We start from the raw sequence: 21,103 nt of genomic DNA on the forward strand, positions 1-21,103 counted from the left end.
GAAGAGAGGGCAGGCAGTTTTACTGGAACAGTAATAAAGAGATAGGGTGCAGACAAAAACAGAAGATTATAACATATTGCCAAAGTTAGTATGGGACCAAGCAGAGCAGTTTAGTAAGAAACTAAGAGAAACTAGGCAAGCTAACTGAATCAGTCAGCTTGAGGTGGAGTTGAGCCAGAGCAGCTGAGTAGGACCAGCCAGCCAGAGATCAGAAACCACTAGAAAGGGTGAGCTTATTCAGCAGTAAGTCTCAGGCTGAAAACATTCTAGACCTAGATTAGATTGTACAGAGGCTAAAAGCTTCCAGGCCTAGGCCTAAGTTAGTACACAGAGACAGTAAGCCTCCAATATGACAATTACACCAGGAAAGTAAAAATTATTTTTACAGAGGTCAGTAAACTAGGTCTACAGACCTAGTTCTAGGTCAGCCATGGCTACACAGAGAAACCTTGTATTTTGGGGGGAAAAAAGTCATGGCCTCACCTGAAGCCAGACTGCAGGCCCTGCATGTCAGGTCTCATTCCTGCAGATTATCTGTGTGGAGAGGTAAAGTTGGTTCAATGTGTTCAGGAATCTTTTATCATGTGTGATTTGGAAAGGAATGGCCTTTTTCTCTGAGAGGAGTATGCCAACCAGGCCAATAATTGTTTCACAAGACGATTGTAGTGTATGCTGGCCTCCTGGTTGGCTTGGGCTCCTTGCTGTGCTCAGAGGTTGTGCTCTGCGCTGGCTTTACCCATCATCCTTCCACTCTGTGCTGTGTCTTTATTACTGTGTGCTTAATCTTAGTTTAGAGAAGGTAAAACCACCTTCTTTTTCACACACTCATTTTTGGAGTAATTCAGACCTAATCGTGACACTCGTTTAGTAATGTTTTTTGTATTTGCAGGGCAGCTCAGAGTATTGAGAAATGATTTTGCCTTCTGAACCTTACCTGGCTGCTCAGGCAGCCAGCCCTTTACGTGGTTTCCATACACGGAGCATCCATTCTGCAGGTCAGGGCACTGTCAGAGGCAGCACAGCTCTGGGACCCAGTGTGTATGACACGATGACACAGGAAGCGTGTAAAGAGGATACACATGTGAGTCCTGCCACTGCCTGCTACAGCAGGTCCAGAGGTCCAGAGCCATTGGTAGAAAGGGAAGAAGGTGGGCTTTGGACTTGAGAAAGACCCACTTCGGGCTTAGTTATACCCATTATGACTCTCAGCTTTCTCACCTACCACAGAGCTGCAGGAGACCAGCTCAACTGTGGGAAATGCCATAGCTCTTGTCTCCAGCAGCATCCTCTGGCACGGTGGTGTGAAGAACAACCATGGGACATTTGTATATAGTGCTCACAAAGTGGAGTTTCTGTTCCCCATGTCATTGAGAAGCTGAAGGTCAGACAGATGTGTCCCTGCTGCCTCTCTTCCCAGAATGTCTGCCTTGAGCCATTTAGAATGCCATCGAAGCTGTCTGTTTTAGTGTGGTGTTTTTTTTTTTTTCAAACAGGTTGGCTAGCCACTGGCCCATTGCCTTCCTCTTTTTCTCTGTGCTTTTAACCTTCTGACCCTTTGCAGATTGGTACTTTTGTACACCACAGTAAAGATGAATAGCTATCAAAGCGATCTCACATTGGGATATGCTTGTGGTTTTGTTTTGTCCTTTCTTGACACTGCTGTGTTGAGCTGCCTACAAGCAGCTCTGTTTTCTGTACTTTATCTCACAGCTTGGTAGCAAGTTGCAGATGGTGCAGGGAGCTCCCCCGAGCATACCTGCCATAAACAATTTCTGGTTTTGTGTTTTGAGTGTTGGTGAGCCTTTCCATGACATACACCCAGATGAGTTCTGATGTGGGCGTGTGTCCCAGGGGGGCTGCTTTATCAGATCTCTGTCAGCACTTAACGTCAGAGGAGAGAGGCTTTGACTCCAGTTGCTGGGCTCGTTTCCTTCTCTGTTTTGTCTCAGGAACAATAAGCAGTAGCATTTTGAGAAACTGAGTAGAAATGCTGTCCATAATGCCAGTCTCCTCAACAAAACACTACTGCTCATTAGAGAAAATGGCTACAGGAACTCCAGGGTCTTAAGTTTCAAGTGGCCTTTGTGCTGCTCTTGCAGTCAACTTTGCTATTTTGACATTACGTTAGAAGCAGCAAGAAGTCGACCCAGCAGATCCCATGTAGAGGGTGGGATTCTTTTTCATTTTGTTGGGTGGTATTTATACTAATTAATGGTTTATTTGGTGACAGAAGACGCCTTTTCATTTTATCTGTTTTGAATGGAGTTTATGCTCCACATTGTATGGGGCTGGTGATGTTTATTTTGAAGGAGCCCTGCTTGCTGAGATCATGTACAAGCCTATGAAGGGACCTGCATTACCTTGTTAAGGGTCGGGACATGCTGGCTGATGCTGGCTGCTGTCGTGAGAGCGTTGGCTGTAGAGTATCTTGCCACCTTGGAGGTGCTTCAGGACACTTGGGGACACTTGCTGGCAATTGAACTGTCTAATACTTGACATGAAGTAGCAAAATGTCAACAAATTATGGATTTCTGGGTTTCTGTTATAGGAACTCCTTTGTTGAATGATAGAGTTGCCCTCCAACCTGGTTTTGCTTTCTTGAAATGTGGATGCCATGGAGACTAAAATTAATTTCTCTAATGGTTCATTCTTTCAAAATTCCCTAAAATGATCATAGTGACATATGAGTCTTAAAAATATTTTATGTGTGTGAATATTTTGCCAGAATGTTATCTTTGTATACAACATGTACTTTTGGTGCCTATAATGGTCAGGAGAGGGCATCAGCTTCCCTGGAGCTGCAGTTATAGATCATTGTGAACCATCATGTGTGTGCTGGGAACTGAACCTGGTTCCTCACAAGAACAACAAGTGCTTTTAGCCACTGAACCATCTCTCCGACTCTGACATGGTGTCTTTGGGGGAGTTCTATATAATACTCGTATAATCATTTTGGTCTGCAGTTGGCTGTGAAGTTTAAGTCAGAAATTCCAATGTTGGGCCTTTTGCTTCCTTGACTCCTGATTCCAGGAGGGAAGCCTCTTATTTTCACACTGTGTATCCTATGCATGAAGCTGGAAACTCCCCAGACCTAGTGTAGAGCTGAGTGCCTCCCTGGAGCCTGCTCATGGCTTTAGCTCATAAAGCCTGGGTAGTTACAGACAGGGAGTCAGGAGCTCCTACAGCAGAGGTCTCTTGCCTAGAAAGGCAAGACTGACTAAAGGGCAACTCAAGCATTTTACATTTTGTAGAGATGGGTACTTCTCTTCATTTGTTTAACTTGTTCATTGTATTATTTTTAGGAATGATTCTTACTGCCAATGAATCCCCCAAGATGGGCATTTACTACATTCCGGTAAGAGTCAGCAGGGGCAGGCACAGAGAGAGAGTTTCTGTGTTTGAACTGGTAGTGTTGACAGCTCTGGGCTCTGTGTGGCTTTGCTGCACTGTAGATTCACTGTGAATTTAGGGTGCTCTGCGGCCCAGTAAAGTATTGTCTCAGTATTCTGCTGGCCAACTGTTTCGTGCTATTTAGCGTGGGCTTGAAATCTAGTAGTCTTCAGATGCGCTTTGTTGTTTGTTTTGCTGGGGAGTATTTCAGAATCTAGAACTAAGCAGAAGTGAAAATAAAAACTAAGAGTCTAGAGCAGTGGCTCTCAACCTTCCTAATGCTATGACCCTTTAATACAGTTCCTCGGGTTGTGGTGACCCCCAACCATAAAATTATTTTTGTTGCTACTTCATAACTATAATGTTGCTACTGTTATAATGTAATATCTGATATTTATGTAGTATAAATATCTGGTATGCGACCCCTGTGAAAAGGTTTTCAATCCCCAAAGGAGCTGAGACGTACAAGTTGAGAACTGCTGGTCTAGTGTTCTCATCACCTCACTGTAGTTTGCATCTTTTAGAAATAAGTTGCACACTCAAGAAGCTGGATCGTCAGGATTATCAGTGATGACATACAGTTTAAATTATCATATTGTCATTCTCAAAGAATTGTCCTACACAGGAACTTCCATGTCTTACCTTTTAGTCTATAGAAGGAAAAAAAAACCAGGGATGTGTTCTCTTATTCAGTAAGGCAGCCTTTTTGTAGAGCTGGCACAAGTGACGGGTGTTACTGACAGGGGAACGTGAGAGCAGTGGATGCTCACTGCTGCCGGCCTCCCTCAGAGAGCCTTCGCTGGAGCAGCACAGCTGTCTTGGGTTGGTTTTCACCGGCCTCCACCTGCTACTGCGTTTCTGTTGTCTTAGGAGGCTGATTCTTCAGCACTCTGTAGTTGGCTCTGAGTGATAATAAAGTGAAGACTGTCTAAACAGGAAGCTGCTGTTCTCTGTATTGTCATATGCTCCACTTCCCAGCCTCACGGATGCCAGTTCACCCATGCATGTTTCCATGGCTTAATAGGCATTTGTTGCATAGGCTGTGTCAGGCACCATGCTGGATGCCTGCAGTATTACAGTACATATTACATTACCATTGCTCCATTCTCAGGGTTAAAACAGGAAGAAAGATGGCTTCAGGTCTGCACCATGAGCTGTAGGAGGAAGACTCTGAGAGTGCCTGGGAGGAGAGACCCTTCCTGCAGAGTGGGCTAGGTGCCTGTGAGAAACTCAGTAAAGTGCCCAGAGGGACTTAAGGGAGATTGGAGCTTGAGGCTGTAGACTAAATGGAGAGGCGGGGTGAGTCACAGAATGGAGTCGCAGCAGGAGAGTGCCTGTGGAGAGCTCAGGGAGCCGGATCTCATGGAGCAGAGCAAGTGCCAGATTGGGAAGGGTCTGTAACTGTGTGTGTGTGTCAGGGGGAGAATGGGTAGGAAGACAGACTTGGTAATAAGTTTAGATATGGGTTATGAGGTCGAGGAAAGAAACAAGGGTGACACCAGGACATGTGTGTGCATGCTGATGTCATTCCTGTCCAGGAAGACATGGGTGAATAGTAAAAATATTTTCCTTTTGATGTTTTTTACATTGTGAAATGACCTTTTGCAGAAATGGCACAAATGTTTTAATTACACAAATAATGTTATCTATGTTCTTATTTTCAGTATTTTATAAAGTATGAGGTGAAAAAAAAATACATATTCTGCCCCCATAGATGCTGTTAATATTTAGAAACATTGTCTTTTCTGTTATATTGTTAAATATGTGGATTTTATTTTATGTTTTTAATTTTCAATTTTGCTTTTTTGTGTGTATGACTAAGTCTCATGCAGCCCAGGTTGGTCAGGGATATGCTATGTAACCAAGGATAACCTAGAGCTCTCCTGAGCTTGGCTTTGCCTCCAAGGTGGGGAGATGACAAGTGTGCTCTACCAAGAATGGTGATGTGGTATTTTATAAGTAAATTGTATCTAATTGTATAGAATTAATCTTAGGTATATTAACTCCAAAATAGTAAGTCACCTAAAGCTAGTATTCACAGGCACTGGGTTCAATACCTAACACTGTAATTAAAAAATCACCTCAAATAGCCAGGCACAGTGGATATATCGAAGACTACAGAATTCAGGAGCAGAGGACAGCCTAGGCTACATAGCAGCCATTTCCTCTATATTTCTCCCTTTTTCTTTTTGAGACGGGATCTCACTGTCTGGCCAGGTTGTACTAGAACCTGAGCTGTGTAGCCTCAAGCTCTTGCTCTTCCTGCCTCAGCCTTCTTTGCTTTCCTTTCATTTCTTTTCTTTTCTTTCCTTTCCTTTCCTTTCTTTTCTTACTTTCTTTTTGGGTGTTAGTGGTGGTTTTGTTTCATTCTTTCTTTTGGGGGTAGTGTAGTGGTAGTTTCGAGACAGGGTTTCTCTGTGTGTAACCTTGGCTGACCTCAAACACACAGAGATCTTCCTGCCTCTGCTGCCCCCAACCTCAATGCTGGGATTAAAAGGGTGAGTCACTACTGCCCATTTCTGCCTCGGCCTTCTATAGTAAGTCGGATTGCAGATGTGTACCACCTTGGTTTCTCTGTTGTATTTTATTGCTGGCCACGTATGGGCTATTTTAAAATTGAGGAGACCTCTTATTCACATGTAATTTTTTGGTTTACTGTTTTGGGGTTGTTTGCTCCTTTGCTGTCCTTTCCTGCACTGGGCATCACACCAGGGCTTTGCACCTCATTCTGGCCAAGCACTTTGACCCCAAACTGCACTGTAGCCGACACTGGGAGGTTTCACTTTTGTTCTAAGTAATGAGGACTTTGAGCTGCAAGAGCAAGAAGCGCTATGGTGGTTGGAAGCTGCTATCTTGACTCACAAGCCTGCCTCCCAAGGCCTCTGAGTCTCAGCTTGGTAGCTGAGATTTGACAGGCAGATATGAAATGGGCCCAAAGCCCTCTCCCAGGTGCCTGCCTGCACACGAGGGACCAGTGTGCACAGAGGCCTAGCGAGGCCAAGTGCTGAGCTGCAGCTTGGCCTCTGCTCTCCTTCCTGACCCCGTGGTCTGCCCTGCCGCTCTTGCACCAAATCATATTCCACAGCACCATTGTCTTCACTTGGCACCTGCTTTTTTTACTGCTCCTTCAAAGCAGAGAGCAAGCCCCAGGGCCGAAAACTTACCATTTACCGGAAGATTATATCAAACCTAAGGAGCTGCACTCGGCTCCAAGGCTCATTTGAGGCCTATAGAGCCAGAGAACTGCGAGTTTAATACGTGGCTTGTGCCAAGTTTAGGAGGTCTGACCTGCGATTTGTACGAACATCTTATAAATCAGTACAGCCGTCCCACACATCCCTGCAGGCTGTGCTACAGAAAAGGCAGCATGATGTTCTCTCTGCTTGTTCGCTTTTGCCCTTCTAACTGATACCATCTTTCCTGAATACTTAGACTCTCTGGAGACTAACACAGTTCCTGACTTTAGCGCCCCGCCCCTTACCTATGCTAGGGAGACCAGGTGGGTTTGCCCTCATCCTCCTCCCACTTTCCCAGTCCTGTCCTTTGTTCTCTCTCAAGGGAGTTGTATTTCTTTCCCCACTTGCTTCAGCATCTGCTTTATCAGTAGTTTAGTGACACAGGACGAGAACAGCTCTGACTCAATTTCAGGCTAGTTCTGCATAGTGAACACCTTTGATAACTGCAGACTCCTGAGGGAATCCAAGTGGTCTGTGGCACCCACCTCAGAACCCAGCCCTGAAGTTGATAGTCCAGTGGGAATGCTCCTGATGTTCAAGGCTCTGTGTACACCAGGCTCCTATAAATTCCTGGCTCCACAGCCAGGAACCCCTGCATCCTTAGTTGCCTGCATGTTCCATTATGGATGTGCATGCTTATCAGAGGAAAATGTTTTATTACTTGTTTTGAAAGCTGTTTGATTTAGAAAACAAAATAAGGTATATGTTTTCAATTTTGTTTGAAACATAAATGTAAACTGCTATAAAGATTATATGAAATGCCATTTAACCTACCTTTCAAACCTGGCAGTTATTTTATTTCAAGATAGTTTATTAGGAAGAAACATTCTATATTTTCTATATTTTTGATTGCTTATTATAAATCATCAAATATAATGATTAAATATTTTAACACTTACTATTTAGTTTAAGAACTGGAAGGTATTTTGGGAATACTTAGTCCTTATAAATAGGGCAGAGTTAAAAGCATGAAGGATGGGGCAGGGGTGCTAGGGAGATGGTTCTGTTGGCAGATGCTTGCTGTGCAAGTATGAGGACCAAAATTTGGATCTTTAGCAGCCATATAAATGCCAGGCGCAGTGGTGTGTACCTATAACTAAACCTGCTGTCTAGCTGCACTACTGCCTCTGGTAAGAAATGACATTTGAACTTGATCCAGACTGGCTTGGCACGTAGAGGAGACAGAATGCTCAGCAGCAGAACCTTGTCTCAGTCTCTGTTGTACGCGGATATTAATAATATTAACCCCTGTCCCTCTTATAGATAGTATGCGAATATTTTAAAAGTGGTATCTCCATTTTCAAGTTTTTAAGGCCTGAGGCTTGATCTTTGTCTGTGATCACAGCACAAACCTGGGTCTGTATTGTAGATGCCTGGAAGCATAACAGTAGCATGGTGAGGGTGGCCAGGGTCCAGGCTCTGCTCTTCCTGCACTGCCTGGTGTACTGGCAGTCAAATTCCCTCTGCTTTGATGTGCATTCACGTGCACATCAGCTGTCTTCCATGGTGACCAGTGACTCCATGCAGCTTTGTGTCGCATGTAACACTCCGTTCCCGCTTGGCCCTTTCATTCTCTACTGGCTCTGATCTCCACTGATGTGTCCTGGGGCTGGGGCCGGGGCCTTGACTGGTCTCCCTCCTAAAGGTTCAGAGACTGCCTTTCTATCTGAATTCACTCCCTGGCACCTCATTGCCCCATGCTATGACCAGCGACCAGATTCCTCTTCAGCCTTCCTCTCACTTGATCTGTCTCCTCTGGTCCTCTCCCGTCTTCCACGAGGATGTTTCAACTGCATATCCTGTGTCCATGCAGAACCTGTGCCCCACAGGCTTGCCTTGTCTTCTCAACCCAGGTTTCTTCCTGTACTTTTGTCCCACCTTTGGTCTGCCTGTTGTTTTTGTTGCTGTTGTTTTGGTTTTTTGGGGGTTTTTTTTTGTTTTTGTTTTTTCTTGTCTTTTAGCTACAGTCTTCCTGTGAGATTTGAGAAGCTATTACACCCTTGGCCTCCAGTATTCTGGGATTGGATGAGTGCACTCCCATAGCTGGCTTTGCAGTGTTTTTCTTACAACATCTAGATTGACTTAAGCAGTAAAAATACAAACAAGTATAAATCAGTCCTGCCATCTGCTTAAAACTGGTTCAGTAGCCTATCCATTTGCCCAGAATAATAACTCCTCACAGTTTAAGATGTTCTGTAAAGTAGACAGAAAAGGCTAGAGACCAGATTCTCTGTCTCCTCTCTTGTGAAACCATTTCTACTTACAGGGGTCACCAAATGGTCAGACCCAGATTGCCAGCTAAGCCAGCCGTATATTAATCAAAATGAAATTATTAGAGGGAACTTTGTTTTTGGAGCGGGTGATGGCTACTGGTATGCTGATTACCCCACTCGATAGAGTGATGGGAAGTGAAAACCTTTATTGAGGTGTTAATTGCCTTTATCAGGATGCCCATAGGCAAGGTGGGTATTTTCTTGATTACTGATTGGTGTGTGTTGACCCCATGCTGGGCTGTGGTGCCCTCGGTGGTCCTGGGTAGTGTCAGAAAGAAAGGCGTGTGGCACATGCCTTTAATCCCAGCACTTGGGAGGAAGAAGCAGACAGATGGATCTCTGTGAGTTCAAAGCTAATCTTGTTTCACAGTGAGTTTTAAGCTAGCCAGGGCTACATAGTGAAACCCTGCCCCAAAAGAAAGGAAGAAGGAAAGATGAAGGCAGGGTGTGAAGAAAGGAAGGAGGCAAGCTGAGCAAGCTAGGAGAAACAGCCAGTAAGCAGCAGTTCTCCATGGTTCCTGCCCTGACTTCCTCAGAGGTGGACTGTGCTTGGGGCATGTAAACTCAATAAGCCCATTCTCCCCAACTTGCCTTCAGTCATGGTGTTTATCACAGCAGTAGAAAGCAAACGAGGACACCCGGGTATTATACATAGGGCCTGTGTGTGCTAGCCAAGCACTCTACCTGTGTGCTACATTCCCAGCTGTCTGAACAGAAAACAAAAGTTGAAATACTGAGCCAAGTTCTAGGGCTTCTCCTGTGGGAGCCAAGGCACATGGAAGCTGGACAAGGAACGTTTACTCATGTCTGTCTGTGGGGCGTCTCTGAGAAACCTCCAAAACTGTTAAAGGATAACTTTTTTAAAAAATCTGTTGTTTGACTCTTGCAACATACTACAAAAAACTTTTTTTTTTTTGGAAAATTTAACAACCTATAAATTAAACGAGGGAAGCAGACGTATTTCATAACCAGATCCTAAGAGAAGTCTAGAAAGATAGACGTTTATATGGAATAAAGTTACATTGAGTGGAGATGTACAGAGACACAGGAAGCTTTTCCAGAAAGGGGTTGGGGGACTAACTGGCCACCAGTCAGCTTTTGGCATTCGTTTGGGGCTGCTCCTGGCTTCCTGTGTCAGGTCCCGTCACACCGGAATCAGACCGTCTTGGTGCTGTGCTGTAGACCAGGGACCTGGTGAGCACCAGCACCTGTTTTGTAAGCAAGGCTTTATTAGAAAGCAGTGTGCCCCAGCATCTCACTGATGACACAGCTGAATAGCTGTGATGCAGACCATGTGGCTGAGAGCCCTCTCATACCCCGCTGTGCTTATTTACCTGCTTCTCTGTGAGTCTCCCACCTCTACATAAAACATGGGTTGAAGGGAAGCTGTTACTTTTCCCCAGCACCCAAAGCAGTTTTGTCTCGCTTTGGATCCATCTGTGTTGAAAATCAGTGAACAAATAGCGTGTGAGACATCCGATGATCAGATGTCGGGAGCTCTAGTCAGTGGATGTATATTTTGACAAGGATGGTTTGCAATAGCCATCTTTACACCAGATTGACATTTTGCAGTAGTTTTCCTTTGCTACCATATTAAAATTCAGAAGTGGGGCCTGTGGTCTGTGCAGCCTGGGTGCTGGGCTCTGGAGCCACGTTCTGATCAACCAGTGCAGAGCAGCTCACTGTGATGCGGCACCTTTGTTTGGGAATGCTGACACATTTCTACAGCTAGGACTTTATTCCGAAGATTTGATGGTGACTCTGATTGTAGAACAGATTGGTTTAATCCTTTCCCTAAAAACTACGAAAAGAGATGAAAGCCAGGAATATGGAGCTTATGCTGTAATTTTATTGACATTTCAGCAAAGTTGCTTTGTGTGTAGGGCATAATTGCTGCTGTGGTACACATGTGAAAGGCCAGAGTCTTTGCTTTTCTTCATGTATGGACCCGTGCTGTTCACTGGGGTTTCTGGAAGTTCTGTTCAGTCCCCTGCCGGATGGGCCCTGTGGAGTTGCTTCAGCGCAGGCTCATCTTGAGCACTAACTGATATTGCAGGGAGCTCCCTAGATGAGCTATCTATTGGCACAGTACTATGTGCTGAATTGTTGTTACTCTAGTATGCACGTAAATTTTGGAAATGATTAATGTCATTTTCCTATAAAAGGCTCATTGAATCCGAGAACTGTTGGATGCAGTAATTGTGTTAGAAATCTCTATTTTATAGGACTAGTAGTAACATATTCCTTTGGTTTGGGGAAGTAGTGCCATAGGCCAAAAAAGAAAGAAAAAAAAAAGGAAAAAAACCCTATCCCCCAGGGCCTCTGCCAGCAAGCAGAGGATATACAAGACAGAACACAAGCTCAACAAGTAGCTGCTGAGTGCCCTCCCCACTACAGGAGCGTTGAGTGTGCTTTGAAGGGAGAGGAAGCTTTTGAAGCCCAGAACAGAGAGCAGGAAGGAATCTGAGGTTGGCTAAGCCAGCACCTTGATTTATAGCTGAGGCATCTGATTACTTGCTCAAGGTCAGATAACTGCTTGTTAGCAGAGTTGGATGTAGGGTGTCTTTCCTTACTCTGTCGCCCAAGGGAAGGAGCTTAGATTTCCCAGTCAGGTAGAGCTGAGTGAGTACTGGCCTTGCCACTGACTCACTGGCCTTTCCAAGTCTGTTTCCTGGACAGGGTGAGAGCGAGTGAGGAGCCAGAGCATGTGCACACCTCTTGAGTGCTTTCAGTCAGGGCTTGTCTTTTGCTGCACCCTGAACACCTGTCTTGGACTAATCTTGAACGGGGAGCGCTTTTCATTGGAGAGTGGTGACTTCTCTCAGCTCTGATTCCCAGGTCCCTTCCCGTTCCCATCTAGGACGGACCTAGAGATGCATCGTTCTTGGGAGGTTGGCATAGCAGCTGTGCAGTTCTTTCTGTTGTGCTCTGTGGTTGATGAGCAGCAGCACCAGGACAAATGGTGTTGTTTCCCCACGATTTCAGTGACTGCACACTGAGAGAGCCCCTGATCACTTCAGATAATGGGCTTCTGGGCACCGCTCATCACTGGGTGCACGTCATCTGCTTGTGTAGTGTTGCTCCAACAGAGGGAATGCACCAGAGGGTTTTTAAGATTTGATTTGGTTTGGTTTTGGGACTAAGGATGGACGCTGGGCTCTTATGCATGCCAAGGAGCCTGCTACCTCTAAGCTGTGCCCCAGTCATTTTTGCACTTGATTTTGAGATAAATTCCTAATAAGTGTCTAGGCTAGCTCTGCAATCTAGCAACCAGGCTTGCTCTGTAGTTCATGCTGGGCTTAGCATTAGTTAGCCAAGTAGCTGGCACAGTAGTGTTGCTGGTCTTTGCTACTTTGTAGGTTCTTCTTTTTCCCCACCCTGAGCTCTGAATCTAATTTCTTCACGTGTCTTCTTTGAAGATGACTGTTAACAAACCACTACCAATCTCCCTAAACAACCAACAGCTACCAACCCCACATAGTGAGACTCTAGCATTTATAAACCCTCTGAAAATTTCCCAGAATTCCAAATGTCACACAATCGCAAAACTCTGCAGTTGGCAAAGCCAAGCAAGCCTCTGCTGTAGCACCAAGGCAAGTCATGGTCAGCTGCTCCAAAGTAGCCTCCTGTCCTCACACCTGGGATTAATAGGAAACATTCTTATTATATTTCTATGTTGTTTTTGGAAAAAACCAAAATTCTAGAATTCTTAACATACAATAGGTCTATGCTACCAGATTTTTCTTTGTGAGACAAGGTCTTATCACAACCCTAGCTCTAGAGTCTCCTGCCCCCACTTTCACCTTCCAAGTATTGAGATTACAGGCATTTCCCATGATATTTTTAAGTTCTGTTCCATTTGACTCTATTCACTTGACTTTAAAACCCGCTGTCTGTATAAGAGTTTAAAGCAATGAAATTGAAGTTAAGAAGCATTAAATATAATGACTAGAAATCAAAAAGCAGGGAGATTTATAAGATATAGTTAGAAAGTTCAGAATAGGCAAGGAAGACCTTAGCAGCCACATCTGTAAAAGACGGCAGAAGACTTTGGTCAGCTGTTGAAGTCTAAGAACTTTTGAGACACCCACGTACACGGGATGTATGACAGGGGACAGTGAAGGGTTCTCCTGAAAGCCTTTGTATTCATGGAGAAGTTTTTCTGGTAGTTATGGATTGGCAAAACTCATAAGTTCAGGAATTATCAGGTATAACCATTCTCAGAAAGCATGTTTTCAAAATGTAAGGAAAAGTGAGATCTTAAAAGCAGCAGGTGTGAGGTGAGGAAACACCAACAAATTGGACTAAAGCAGAAATCTTCCATCATTGACTGTGTAGGAAGAGTTCTCGGGCATGAGAGGAAGAACACCTTGGAGCTGCCAGAGCAAAGAGAAGATGTGGTGCACTTTAATTACATTCAAGTTTGTCTGAATGTTTTCACTCACTTTTCAACCAACAAAAGCAGAGGAGTGGCCTTCCATTTTCTTGTTTGTTTGTTTGTTTGTTTGTTTGTTTGTTTACTAACCCAAGCTCACAGTATGTCTTCATAAGTGAATTTTATCTGTGCATGAGCTTGCTATCCAAGGCAATGCTCTTGTTTGGTCCTGTTGTTCATTTATGTTTGTAACTGGGAAGTGAGAGGAAACACACAGTGTTAGATTGCAATGTGTGCTCTGTTTTCAACTTTCCAAAGAGGAAATGGGAGCTTCCTATTCTAATCTAAACACTCTTGGGCAGTAACATTATCTGTGGCATTTTTCTTAACAGAGGAAACTCTCCACTTCCCATCACAATTATTGGGCCACAGAAATAGCAGACATACCTAAGGCATTAATATGTGTAAATCAGGAAGTAATTTTCTGAGCATCCTGCCACATTTTCAAACATTAATTTCAGTTCTGGTTGGTTTAAAAATATGTAATTTACATGTGGAAATATTTGATACACATATGGCCTATCTTACATTATGTTAATGTAATCAAATGATTTTTGTTTTTTCTTAAGTGGGCACATGTCTAATGTTCATTCTTGAAATGAATGACTTCCTGTCTGACACTAGTTTGAATCTAATGATGGCCCAAGGCCTTGCCTACAAACTGTGTTCTCCCTCTATCTTGGGGCTTTCCAGGCTGATCTCTCTGTCATTCTTCTTTGGAAGTAAGCCTGTAAACAGTTTCCTGTGAGTGATGTCACTCAGATGGCAGAGGGAGAGGACAGTGTTTGCAGAGTGGTTGGATTTGCCTCAGGACGTCAGACTGAAATTGGAATGCATTATCTTTTATTAATATTCCCAGTAGCTATATTTTCTTTTCTTAAACATAGAAGGCAAAGGGCCAGATATGTAGCTGAAAGGTGGAGTAATTTGGGTTTACAGAATAAGTAAGAGAGCTGTTGGATGTGTACTGCCTGTCCTTCTGTTGTCTGTGCTTCCGCAAATCTGACTTCTGGGCCCCTTTACACAGCATTATTCCCCACGAGGGAACAGCTTTGTATGGCTTTGCTTTTTTATTTTTAGTTATTTATTTTTAAATTAATTAAGTTATTTAATTTTTTAAAGGCAGGGGGTCTTCCTGTACAAGCTGACTGACCTTGAACTCCATGGTCACTTGCTTTCTTTGACATAAGGTCTCAATTGTATTGCCTAGGATGATCTCAAACTCTAGCTCTGTATCAGCCTCCTATGTAGCTGTGACTAGAAGTACACCCTATCACACCCAGCTTAGTATGTTGTTACCTTCTTATGGAGCACAATGGTATTCCTGACTGGGATTCAAGTGACACGTGGTACTAGGACATGGAAGGAAAGGTCAGTGTGCCTGTCTATTCCTCGAATGTCTGCTCATGACCATATACCCTCATTCATCCGCTTATCACGACAGTGTCTGGATCACTTTCTAGCTCACAACAGAACAGTAAAAGGACATCATTCTCATGCCTGCCTGCCTGCCTGCCTGCCTGCCTGCCTTCCTATCAGGCAGTATTCTGTACAAAGTAGCACATCTCTACATTTGCTGAAGCCGCGCTGACTCACCGTCATCAGCCTCAGGCTACAGCTTGCATTAGTTGGCCACTCAAGGTGTACATTGGTGAATTTTCACAGATGACTGTGCCATTGTATGCCATGATGGTGTCCTATCAAAACCCGAACCTTTCTCACTCAGCCTTTCAGGCTCCCAAAGCCCTTGACCTCTTACTTGTCTTATAGGTTTGCCTTTTTTATAGAATATCCATCCACTACATAGTCTATCCACTACATAGTCATTTCAAACTGATTTTTTTCCCATAGTAATTTGCTTTTAGGTTTCCTGTATCCCTTCTAGTGGCTTACTTACTAGCTTATTTCTATCTGTTATGTCAAGACTGATCGTGTAGATGTACAACAGATTGTTCTACCTGCTGACAAATTCCTTATTTACCCATTGCTGTGACAATAGACATTGTGTCCACAGTCAAGTCCCAGATTGGGGTCTGCCCTGAGCCTTACAACCGGGATGCCTAAAGGACTACATTTTTAAACTTGTTTTCATTTTAATTTTTCTTTAAATAGCCAGATGTTACTAGCAGTGGCCATGTTAGAATGTTGCATCATTAAATATCCCAGAGTCAGTCTTGGCCATAAGTGGTGTAACTTAGACTACTTAGCTTCAGTCTTCATAAGTTCGAGTTTTGTAAAACTCTCTGAAAGGGTGCCCCACATCCTGACAGGCCTGTGGTAGTCTGCTTCAGCTCTGTTTCAGTTGAGTTTCTCCTCCTGAGTTACTGCTGTGCTTCCTGCACCAGGTCCTCTTCCTTTGCTTTGGTTGCTAAGCACCATGGGGCAGCTGCTTCCCACCAAATTGCATGGTTCCTTCCCTGCTCAAAATCTCTCTCCCTCTCTGCTTTTCCTCTTCCACATTCCTTCCCACCACCCTCCTTTCTTTCCTCCTTCTACTTCCTCTCCTTTCTTTTTATTCTGAGATTATTTATGTAAATCTTTCTTCACAGCCATGATAATGGTTGCTTGGGATCTATCTTGAGACATCACTAAAAAAGACTCTTCCCTTTTCCCAGCTTTGCACACACATTTACTATCTTCAGATCCTTGATATGGTCAGTGTGGGAGTCTTAGTTGACCTCAGAGGGAAACGAGAGCATTAAAGTCTCTCTAGCACTTTTGAAGTTGACATTTTATCTGATTGAATCCAGATTGGTGTTTTTTGTTTTGGTTTGGAGGGTTTTGTTTGTTTGTTTCCCATTTCTCCTGTGGCTTTATTTTGGGACGTAGGAAGTCTTTTGCTGGGTTTGAAATGTCTCCTTCAGGATTTCCTGGTCCCCATGCATGCCCCCCCCCCCTGGAGGTAATGAGTAGCCAGTAAGAGGCAAGAGAGTTTTTGACCTTCCTAGGATAGCACTGATAAAATGTACAACTTTGAGAAAGTGTCATAAACCTTTAATAGTTTTATTCTTCCTTTGTTTTTGTGACGTTTCCTTCCCTGGGTGTTTTTGTGTGTTATAGTGCCCTTGGTTTTACATAAACTTCAGACTTGATTCTGAAAGCACAGAGACTGTGCTGCAGACGTAGTAGCATATCCTTTGCTAGCGGAAGTCAAGTAGAGCGGAAGCAACTGGTGTGCTGACAACCAAGGACAACTACTAAGCCATCTGTGATTCTTGGCAGAATAAAACGACAAAGCAAGATTTCGGGAGTGCTCGCGTCCAGGTGCATGATCAAAGAGATAACTCTATTCTCCAGTGGTAATGTTGGCCTGGTGCCTCATGTCTGTGGGGCCTGGAGGTTGAATTTAGCAGTTAGGAAGGTGTAAGAGGAAAAGGCTGTAAGCATAGGACGTCGCTCAGCATCTTGTTACTGCAGGCTCTGGTTGTGAACTCTAGGAAACGCTCTGGGATTCAAGTGCAGTATGATGACCGACATCCAACTGTAGTCTATAGCCAAGATACAAGGCCAGGTTCCTTGGGAAAGTGGATGGGAGAACGTTAAAGAATCTGTGCTTCTCATTTAGCCAACAGAAAATGAAACCATGGTAACATTGCCCTCCTCCTTGTTTGGTTTTTCAATCAATGCTAACGGAAAATGGAGTTTTTATGTTATTTAATATGCCGTTTGTGGGGCTGACGCGGTGGCTTGGCAATACTGTTAGTTTGATTCCCTGCACCAATGCAGGGCAGCTCACGGCCACCTAAAATTCAATTCCAGGGACTCTGATTCTTCCTTCTCTCCTCGATGATACTGCATGCATGTGTGTAAACCTATACATAGACACACACACACTTAATTAAAATTAAAAAACCTGTATGTCATTCATATTTTTAATGTAAAGCAGACAGAGGTATGTTTTATTTTTACCTCGGGAATTAGGTTTAAACTCTCTCTCCCTCCCTCCCCCATTTTTTTTTTTAGATGGGGTCTATTTAGTAGGCAATCTTCTCAGATGGGGTGGGACCTTGAGAGTACTTGGGTCTTTCTGACCTCTGTGACTCAGCTTTGCCAGGAATGGCTTCTGCAAGTTGGCTCCCAGAACCAACTTGTTGCCTCCAACTCAAAATTTGGAAACAAATGAAAAGATAAAAAGATTGATACAAATATAAGACCCAGGAAGCTGAGCACCTAATGCAGACAGTGTTTCCATGGTAATCTTGGCACATGCTCCCTGAGACTCCTGCCAGAAATGTTAACTGGATCTAATTAGAGGAGCAATCTGTATGATCTCCTTATGAGGAGCATACTTCAGGATAGGAAACTGGACAGTTCTGCTGGTCCGAGCCTTCCCCACCGCCACCAGAGAATGTCCCCATCTGAAAGGCAGGAATCTTCCAGATAAGTACAACATGTGGTCCTTAATTTGATTTTTAAAAAACAACTTTGTCAAAAACTCTAGTGTCTGTCCTTTAAAGGGTATAATCTAGTGGCTTCTCAAGTATTCTGAATCATGTCACCACTGTCTAACTCGCTGGTCCTTCACAACACAAGGAAGTCCCCTGCTGCCTCTCTCCTCTCGCCTCGCACAGTCCCACCAACCACTCTATCGCTGTAGCGCTGTTTTTTAACATTGTGTGCAGATGGAAGGCTCTTGTAGATGCTGTGGGGTTTCCCCTGTTTGCAGGGTCCATCTATGCTGTGTTCATTTTTTCCCTTTCTACTGAGTGACAGATTTAGTTCTTTCTGTGTGAACTACACCCCTCCCCCATTTGTCAGTTGCTGAGCATCTTTAGGACTAAATGCAGGAAGCTAACCGTTCCTAAGGCAGATTCTATTATTCCATCTCCAGCACATACAAGGTGCCCCTCACCCCCTGTGCCCCTCACCCCGATGTGTCCCCTTACCTCTGTGTCTTGTCATTTTTTTGTTGTTGAAAACCAGAAACTTTAGAGATAATGTGGAGATTTGGGACAGCTCCCCACACCCAGAGTTTGTTGCTTGTGCAGTGTTGCTCCTGGACTAGCTATACATCTGAGTTCTTTGTTATACGGAGCTACTGAAGTCTTCTTGTCTTGCTCGGTTGTCAGTTAATGATTGAACAGAATTTCTTTAAATACCTGGAATCAGCAAGTCTCCCAGCCTCTTATCAGTGATCTTGTAAATGCAAGTCAGATCATGTCAATCCTACGCCAGAGTCCTCTGATGGCCTCATTTCACTCAGTACAAGAGAGGTGAGCAGCCTGCACGAAGGCCTCTTTTGGCTGTACCAGGCAGGTCTTTTTGCTGACCTAACACAGTTCTGAGCATACCACCTTTGCAGTTGCCAGATATGCTAGTCTCTAATCCGTCTTTGCCCACAATGCCTGTTAACAGTGGAACCTTTTCTTTATGGTTCCTGGAGGGCAGGATTCTGCTTAGCTTTGCTCACTTTCTCTACGATGGAAGGTGTTTTTGTTTGATGGTCTTGGTTGGATAAGTACATCTTTGGCAGTCTGTTCTTGCTTAAGAATGAGGCCGTGGAGTACTGCCTGTAGATCCTCTGTAAGAGTGAATCAGTGTTGCTAAAGATTATGACCATGAGCAGGGACTGTTCCTGGATCCCCTGTGAGAGTGAGGCAATGAACTGCAGCTTCGAATCCCATTGCACCTTGTCTTGTCCCTGGAAGTTTTCCTTTTGACCCCTTAAGCCACTGTTTCCAGACACCAGTGCACCAGTGCACCAGACACCTTTGGTTTTCTGCAGAGAATACTTCCTGGGTTCTTCCTGAGGGGGAAGCACAACAGTGCCCACTTGGCCTCTGGCATTTAAAGGACTGGGACAAGGGAACCCAGGATCTGATGTCTAGACTAGTTGTCATTTTAGCCCCACAGCTTGAGTCACTTCCACCTTTGTTCCTTCTGGCCCCAAAGCCATGTGGTCAGCTTGGGTTTTCTAGAGATTTATGTCCTCTGATCTCCTTAGAGATGGTGGAGATTAGGTGTTCCCAGCCTGTCATCTCCTTTCTCATGCCATGCTTCGTCCTGTCTGCCCAGATTCACCATGAGGGCCTCTCTCTGTCTTCCCACTCCTGTCTGTGCACTTGCTGACGAGCTGTGCTCCCTACACCACTGTACCCTGCTCTGTCCTAAGGTCCTTTTTATATTTGTTTACTGTCATTTTAACAAGGCTTGGGGGTAGAAAGCTGCTATTAGTAACTGAAAGTTCTTTGTGGGTGTGAATATCAGCTTTAATTTTGTATTTAACTGTTTGCTTGGGATGTCCAGTCTCCCTTGGCTCTTAAAGTAGACATGCTGTGTAATGCTCATTTGTACTTGCAGAGCCTTGATAGACTTAACTGTTCCTGACCAGCTGACAGGGAGAGAGCACCATAAACAGGGTTTGTTTGTTTTATTTAGCCTTGTTTTTCTTATTTTTAATATCTAAACTATTTCTAAACTAAATCAAAAGTAAATCATGGCAGATAATTTTTCCCCGATAATTTTTCCCCTTTTCCAAAGTAAACACTGCTGCATTGTAGCACAGCCCATGATCCCAGCACGGGAGAGACAGAGGTAGAAAGATGAGTGAGTAGTCCACAGCCATTCTGAACGTGGTGAGTTGAGACCAGCCTGGGCCCAGATTGTTCTCAGTGGGTGTAAGCACTGAGATTAAATTATAGTAATGCTAATCTGAGTTTTAGGAACGGGACAAAAGGCTACAGCAGAGCATTGCACCTTTGAATGACTCATAATTACTCAGGCTAATGCATGTAAACTTGGATGTGCAATTAGGCAGCTCATTATGCTGCAAATGCAATTACATGCTAAAGACAGCTCCTCCCTTTGGCTCACCCAGTCTGTGATCACTCATTATAAAGCCTCAGCTGTCAAAATTGGAAAATACATGCTGGTGCTGGTGGGTCTTATAGTCAACATGGAGTAAGCTATAGAGAGAAATTTTTATATTATAGTTTAGCTGAATTTGGTATATATTTGCTACAGGAAGCAATATATATATATATATATATATATATATATATATATATATATATATATATATATATATATATATATATATATATATATTGGTTCTTTTTTTCGGAGCTGGGGACCGAACCCAGGGCCTTGCACTTCCTAGGTAAGCGCTCTACCACTGAGCTAAATCCCCAGCCCCAGGAAGCAATATTTAACACACACACACACACACACACACACACACAGAGAGAGAGAGAGAGAGAGAGAGAGAGAGAGAGAGAGAGATTGAGATTATAATACCATCATCTCCTTCTTGCCTGTAATTTTTATATTTAAAAATGTATTGTTTTCTTTTTTAATAACTGACCTGATCCCTTAGGACTCAAGTTTTACCTGGATTGATATTAATGAGGCTCTTTCTTTTTTTTTTTTTTTCTCGGAGCTGGGGACCGAACCCAGGGCCTTGCGCTTCCTAGGCAAGCGCTCTACCACTGAGCTAAATCCCCAACCCCAATGAGGCTCTTTCTTATCTTTGTCTTAAGTCAGTGATAAGAATATATGTGATTCTGCTATAGACATTCTTAATGTGTTTAATAATGGGCCACTAGCCCAGACTGCACCTGACATTTCATATAACCTATAGTATATTTGCTCTATTATTATTTTTAAGGTGCCAAATTTTCTGTGCTGTAACGCATAGACCCAGTTATTTCTGATGAGGATCAAAGGCTTCATGGTGAGGACAGCAGCTTGCTGTTTGGACCTAGGGTTAAGGCCCAGGAGTCTGGCTGTCCCTTAGAGTGGTCAGTCACTGGCCTGGTCATGGAGGTGGC

The 21,103-nt window shown here is 43.9% G+C and overlaps 1 protein-coding gene and 1 long non-coding RNA gene across 3 annotated transcripts in view; one reads left to right on the plus strand and one right to left on the minus strand.

Moving 5' to 3' along the window:
• Nucleotides 1–21,103, plus strand: part of Nol10 (nucleolar protein 10) — an 81,078-nt gene that overhangs the window by 27,932 nt on the left and 32,043 nt on the right. For both annotated transcript variants that reach the window (XR_015621863.1, NM_001014076.1), the window contains 1 exon segment: nucleotides 3,303–3,355. Coding sequence is in view for 1 of the 2 variants with exons in the window: in NM_001014076.1 (NP_001014098.1) it covers nucleotides 3,303–3,355 (53 nt within the window). In the remaining variant the exon portion in view is untranslated.
• Nucleotides 16,312–19,394, minus strand: LOC148005156 (uncharacterized). The gene is made up of 2 exons (XR_015622932.1): nucleotides 18,221–19,394; nucleotides 16,312–16,849 (listed from the first exon to the last, which is right to left on the minus strand). It is a non-coding gene; the product is annotated as an uncharacterized LOC148005156 (long non-coding RNA).

The sequence above is a fragment of the Rattus norvegicus genome, chromosome 6 (assembly GCF_021556685.1).
Source record: "Rattus norvegicus strain SHRSP/BbbUtx chromosome 6, alternate assembly SHRSP_T2T, whole genome shotgun sequence".
In the NCBI taxonomy this organism is placed as follows: Eukaryota; Metazoa; Chordata; class Mammalia; order Rodentia; family Muridae; genus Rattus; species Rattus norvegicus.